This window comes from Ilyonectria robusta (genome assembly GCF_021365365.1).
Source record: "Ilyonectria robusta strain PMI_751 chromosome Unknown BGZ61scaffold_149, whole genome shotgun sequence".
Lineage (NCBI taxonomy): Eukaryota > Fungi > Ascomycota > Sordariomycetes > Hypocreales > Nectriaceae > Ilyonectria > Ilyonectria robusta.
Genome location: NW_025764583.1, coordinates 7,078 through 13,880, shown reverse-complemented (window position 1 = coordinate 13,880; position 6,803 = coordinate 7,078). Strand labels below are relative to the sequence as shown.

The 6,803-nt window shown below is 35.8% G+C and overlaps 2 protein-coding genes across 2 annotated transcripts; both read right to left on the bottom strand.

The window, feature by feature from the left end:
- Nucleotides 1–1,581: 1,581 nt before the first annotated feature.
- BGZ61DRAFT_277211 (uncharacterized protein) lies at nt 1,582–2,346 on the bottom strand (the record flags this gene model as incomplete). Its single annotated transcript, XM_046238414.1, has 1 exon — nt 1,582–2,346. A coding segment is annotated over one exon (765 nt), but the record flags the coding sequence as incomplete, so codon positions are not given.
- A 989-nt stretch (nt 2,347–3,335) lies between these two features.
- On the bottom strand, nt 3,336–3,767 carry BGZ61DRAFT_542545 (uncharacterized protein; the record flags this gene model as incomplete). The annotated part of the gene is made up of 1 exon (XM_046255205.1): nt 3,336–3,767. The coding sequence occupies one exon, from the start codon at nt 3,765–3,767 to the stop codon at nt 3,336–3,338; it is 432 nt and encodes a 143-aa protein (XP_046092962.1).
- Nucleotides 3,768–6,803: the final 3,036 nt, after the last annotated feature.

The window sequence follows — 6,803 nt, the reverse complement described above, 5'->3', positions numbered from 1 at the left end:
GTCGACGTGCCCTTTTGCGATAATATGACACCAGCATCGCTTGCGGACTGTGTTTACAGACTGAAGCGGGAGGATCACCGGGATGTAGCGGTAGGTCTGTAAACTTAGGACGAGTTATTATCCCCGGTCCCTCGTCTCGATAAGCAAATGAAGAGTCGCTGTCATAATCTCGGGCTTTGTCTGAGCAACTACTATCCATGAAATTGCCTTTATATTCTCCTTTTGGTATTGCGCCTTAAATCCCGTTGTCGGTGTAGTATACCGAGGTTAGCTCTGCGTCCCGTGGCACCATCCGGCCGACATGGGAACTTCTGCATGCTCACTATGTCTAAATTAAGGGCCTCGAAGCACCGTGGACGACAACCTATCTCAACTGGGGGCAATGGAAAGGCTGGGGTCCCGAGCATGACGCTTCGGTCCGAGCCGCCGAGGATATCAATGAAGAAGTCATCGCCGACTTCAAGGCAGCTAACCCGGCGGTCTTTGGAGAGGATGAGCCCCGACGAAGCTCACGGAAGCCAAAGCTGCGAAAATGACGACCTGGACGAATCTATAACTTGCGATAGGAAAGATCGAGAATAAAGATGACAAGGACTGAATCATGACGAAATGGCTAGACAAGCCCTAGTCACCTAGGGCGGTGATAACCTCCTTATGAGGCCGGGATATGATGCGGAAGCCAGTCACTTGGCCTCGCAGCCAGGGACCGGGCCTTGTGGGTCGGAGCCTTTAAGACTCCGACCGCAGCTAGCTAGCTGAATATCATCAATCCTACACTATCACATCCTAACCGTACGTTCCGTACTCTCTTCTCGTATTATGAAAGGGCTTATTAGGGACTTGAACATACGGTCGCTTCCAGGCGCCATATTTAGTCTGGCCTTCTGGGCCCTGGATACTGTTTGGGGCAGTTCTCAGTAACAGCAATAATTGCGATTTAGTTATTGAGTTACACCTACACAGATAGAAAAGAAGCGTGGCTCAGATAGCATGACAAATGGGCAGGATCGTTTAGAGTAGCTTAGCCTCTCCCTAGTATAGGAGCATATACCTTAGAGACTCTAAAGGCGTGTGAGACGCCTTTCCTACCTCACCATTATCTAGAGACTGCCGCGAGGCGGCTCCAGCTGTCTGGGTCTCCAAGGTTGAGAACGATTATTGTATGGGACTGTTCAATCGAAAGTAAGCCAGTGAAAGTGTATACAAGTAACCAGAGCATTATTACTAAAATCCCCTTGTAGCTAGATTAACCTGAGAAGAAGACTTAGATAGCCCCCCCATACCCTCCATCGTCCTAGGGTGAGACTCTCTCGTTCCCGTAGACTTCCGTTCCATACTCTCACTGTCGTCTTCCCCCCGCTCAACGCAATGCACTACAATCTCCGTACTCCTCATAATTCTATTATCCGGGCCCCGTTTTCCCACTTTCCCACGCTTGGTGCCGCCGTGCTCACCGCCATGGGCATAGGCTCGATGTGTGATATTTCCGCCAGACTCATCGCCATTGAACGTGTTCATTTCTATGGCTGTCGCGATGCCGGTACCAGGACCCTGGCTGAGCGAGCCAGAGGTGTTGTTGCCGTGTGACATCTCAAGGAGGCGATTCAGGATGTTAAACTCCAGCTTGAGCTTGATGCTATAGACAAGGGCCTTATAGGCGGTCTGGAAGTCATAGAAGTCGGTATATTCGAGGATGAGGATCGGGATGTCGAGGAGGATGATGATCACATTGACCAATAGTAAGTGCTTGCGCATTCTGCGGACGCCATTTCCATGCAAAGTGACTTGGATGTCGAAGAAGGAAAAACAGGTCTTGATGTAAATGGTTGAAATAATAAGTTCCTGGAGGAAAAAAATGGTGACCTGGATTTTCTCGTAGACCATATAAGGGTGAACCCAGGGGTTTGAATGAGAGCTGTTAGAGCCGTACATAAGGATAATAATGGGAACATGCAAGATGATAGCGTTAGTGACTATCATGGCGAGAACAAGCCTCCGATAGAACTCATTCCAGAGAATGAGGTGGAGTCGTGAATATAGAACAAGCGACTGGCCGGTAACCATCATCACCCAGCCGACTGCTATAAGGGTGATGTATAACATGAAGTTATCCCAGAGTAATATATTCTTAAGTAAGAATCCAATAGAATGAGGTGCGATTCCATTGGTGGCGGCGAGGAAACTCCAGAAGTAAAGGCCTTTTCGTTTTTTGAAGGTTGCAAGGATGAGAACGTTGAGCTCGATGACGTTATACATGGAAATGCTCATGAAAACGACGATGGGGTAAGAAATTCGAAGCTCATGGCCGGTCGAATCACCGGCCCCAGAGTTTTCCGAGTATCCCATCACGTTGGATAGATGACGGCATGAATCCGATGGCTGATACAGTGTCAGACAAACGAGAGCAGCTTCGGCTTCGCTATCGGGCAACAGTACGGACCTGAGAGCTCAGAAATGGGATAAAGTCATGGAGTGCTAAGTATGGACCAGCGCTGGGACTGGAACCAGGATGTGTGATGTTTGCTGGTTCACTCAACTCGTGACGGCAAAAAGAGAAGTGATAACTAGGATGAAATTATAACTCGGAATTCCAGCAGCTGAAACTGGGGCCCTCTTTCATATGTAGCACATGATGCTGATGTCGAACCTGTACGTGGCTGCGCTACAGGTTGTGGCTTGACCACAGGGGCGATTGATTGCAGCATGGCCGAGATTGCCACCCACACGGCAGCTCTAGATGAGCGCTAGTGGTTTCGCGACAGGTCTGAGAACCTTCAGATGACTTGGCGGGCATGCATGTGTATGTCACCGTTCGCAGATTGTGTCTAGACCAGAGGAACCGTCATTCATGGGGCGCAATCTTGGTTCTGGCAGATGCCTGATTTGTTCAAGTCAGAGTAGCTTTATGTCCAGTCACCCGGCTTAGTGGTATCATTACCCCGCAAAAAAGCTTGAGCCGCGGCAGTGACAATTTCAAGGTATCTTATTGGGTGCCCCACGTTTGCGATTCATGGCTCTGCAGATGATTTCTAGCCTGCGACGCCCAAGATTGTTCGAGATCCGTCCGCCACATTTCAGACTTAGTCAACACTCTCGCCTTGATACTGAATTTGTTCTAGTTCCCCAAGTAGTGTACCAACGGCCAGCTAATGAATGTAAAGCAATCACCACCTGCCGTTTTGAGAATTGGCTTTGAGCAGCTATATTTAAGTAGCTAGTCATCTAATACTTAGATGTTAACGATTACATGGCAATCGTAGCATGAACGCCCGATGTGGCGAACACCTTTATAGTTATTTTATCATCAAAGACCGAACCGAGTTGCAGCAGTGGGCTTAACGAGCAGCAAAGCTCTTTGCCTCATCCCAGGTCATAAAGTTAATGAATATCCACCTCAAAATCTCCCCTGCAACCTCGCCCTTGCAGCGAAATGAGTCTTGATCAGGCTTGACTCTGACAATAAGTGGACCCTCAGTCTCATACTCTCCATCAATCGCAGCAAATAGGCTTGGGTCTACCCGGTTCTCTTGCGCATAGGAAGCATGGTTATCCATAGCGTGCCTAATATGGCGATTGTCTGTGTGAGCGGCTTTGTAGAGCGTGTGAGACTCATCATCATCTTGTTCAGACTCCGCCGCTTCATTGTCGGGCTGTCCTTCAGACACTTCCGCTTCATCCTCGCCCGTCTCAGCTTCGGAGGCATCGCCTGAGTCATTTACATCCTCCCAGCCTCCATTTGAGCCTTCGGAATCTCCGTCTGCATCCATTTAATCATCACTGACCCCAGTCAGCTGCAGACCCTCGTTTATTTTCGCCAGTGCCTTATCAAAGTCCCCCGTCTGATCAGGCAGTAGATTGTACAAGGCGAACCATTCAACCGGCGCGACATCTGTCTTCTGATCGGGCACGCTCTCGAAAGGTGAACCAATTGTTATTTGCAATACAGAGAGATATGATGGAGTTGCGTGCCTCTTTGGCGGGGAAGCGGATGGCATTATCTTAGCCGTGATACTTATCCAGACTAATAAGCAGGACGCCGCGGCCGTCGAGGTTAGTAGAATTAAATACAAGGCATAGTTTAAGATATTTGTTGCCTTCCTTGAGTGTATTGTTTCTGTGGTGCCGAATTACTGCCTGTGTTACTTGTTTCTTAAGAATCTCGACAGTGACCTTATTAGCTTCTTCGTCGGCGTTATTACTCTTATTGAAGAGTGCCTAGATAACAGCATCAGATACTAAGCTAGATATAGTAATATAAGCTTTATTCTTATTTGGTTTTTTTTGTAGTCTTACTCAATATCATCAGATAGATCAAAGCTATATAGTAATCTCAAACAGTAGGAATAAACAATAAGAGCTACACCAAGCTTTATACTTATAGTATAATCTATTATAATTGCTTATTTTAATAAGATAATAATAAATATTGTTATTACTAGATCTTCTATAAAAGAATAAATTAGTATATAATTATTTTACTAAAGTAACTATATTTTTAAGCTAGTAATAGTTAGTAAAGTAAATATAATATTATACTACTTTAAAAAGTATTAAAAGTTATTAAGTAGTAAAATAAAGAAATATTATAATAAAAAAAATATTCTAATAAAAAATATAAAATTAAGAGGTATATAAAAATAAGAGGTAAGTAGTATAAAATAGTATATATTAGTATATAGTAGTATATAATACTTAGAATTTTAAGTCTTAAATAGCTAGAAAATCTCGGGTTTTTTATAAATAATTTCTTAAAACCTAGCTATTATAACTAGATAATAAATATACTATTAAATAGCTTGAAAAGTCAGCTTTTAAATAGTATTAAAATTGTTATCTAATATATTCTATATACTGAGATATTCTGCTTTAAAATTAAGTTAATTTTAAAGTAAATTAATTTTAAATTAATTTTTAATTTCTAATTATTAGGCTAATATTAGTCCGACTAAAATAGTATAAATAGTATTAATAATACTATTTTTATATTATAAGAGGATATTTTTTCCTGATTTTAATAACTTTCTTTTTAACTTTAAAGCTATTATATAAAAAGAGTTATAGCAGATTATATAAAATTAAATATCTATTTATATATTTAAAGAATATTAATATATTTAAGGTAGTATCTTTTTTTATTAGCTTTTTTAATTAGGTATTTAATTATTTTAAGCTTAACTTTAAATTTTAATTTTAGCTAGTTATATTAATACTATTATCTAGCTACTATTTATAAGAGAATATACTTTTTAATACTAGTATTTTTTATATATTTCTATAAAGTATATTAAGCCTATTAAACTTATTAAAATTATTATTACCTCTAGCTAACTATTTAAGTTTACTATTATTTACTAATTTAATTAATTTAATTTTTAATTTCTTTCTTAAAGCTATTTATAGCTAAAAAATAAATAAAAATACTAACTTTCTTATAATATAAGAAAATATATATAACTAGGTATTTTAAAACTTCTTTAATATTAAGTATAATTATAAGCTTATTACTTCTTTTTTACTCTTTTTTTTATATATTATACTATACTATATTATACTATAATATAATATATTATAATATATTATATAATACTTATAATAGATATTCTACTAGATTTATACCTACTTAAGTTAGATAAACTTAAATAGATATATACTATTTAAAAAAGAGTTAAATATTTTTAATATTTTCTTTTTCTTTTTTACCTTTTTTTACTTTAAATTTATTAATAAACTAGGTTTTTTAAATATATAAACTAAATCTAATAAATATATATTATATCTCTTTTAAATTATTTAAAATTCTAATTATTTACTTTTCTATTTTTCTTTTCTTTTTAAATTTTACTTATACCTCTAGCTTAAAACTATCTATCTTTTTTAATATTCTCTTATTAAAATACTAAAAGAATTTATATAATAATATTATTATTTTTATAATATATAAGATAATTAAAGATTCTATTTATTAAAAAATCTCTAAGATATTTAATATTATCTATATAAAATCTTATTTATTTTAAAAGAAGTTAAATATAAATTAATAAAAAGCAGATAATAAAAGTTAATTATTTAACCTTTCTTATACTTTTTTTATAAAAGATCTCCTACTATTTTAAAAATTTATTATTAAAAAAGCTAATTAGCTCTGGATTTTAACTTAATAAAAAAAAGCTATTATATATTTTTAATATCTATATTTACTTTTTTAGATATATAACTTAAAGAATACTTTTACTTAGCTAAGCTTTTAAGAAATTCTCTACTATTTTAAAAAAAAAATATTAATAGCTTTTAACTTTAATTATTTAAATACTTATTCTTACTAACTTAATATTAGAATTTAAAATTATATTTCCAGTATTAAATAGTAAAATCTTTAATAAAATAAGTTTTATATTCTCTTTTAAAAAAGCTAGTATAATTAATATTTTTATTAATAGCTTCTTAATATTATATTTAATATCTCTTTAATAGTAACTTACTTTTATTTCTTTTTACTTTATAATATAAAAAACTTAATGTTAAAAATATAACTTATATAATATATAAACCTTAGCTATTTAAATAATTAATAAACTAATATTATTTATACTAAGATATATAGCTTAAATAAGAGACTATTTACTATTATATTTAATAACTATAATTTATTTAGCTTAGAATTTCTTCTACTTCTTACTTTTAATAAAGAAATAATCTAGAATTTTATATTAATAATTTAAAACTACTAGTATATATATATATCTCAGTTAAATTAAATTTTACTTTTATATATTTAGAAAGTAAATAAATACTATTTATAAGCT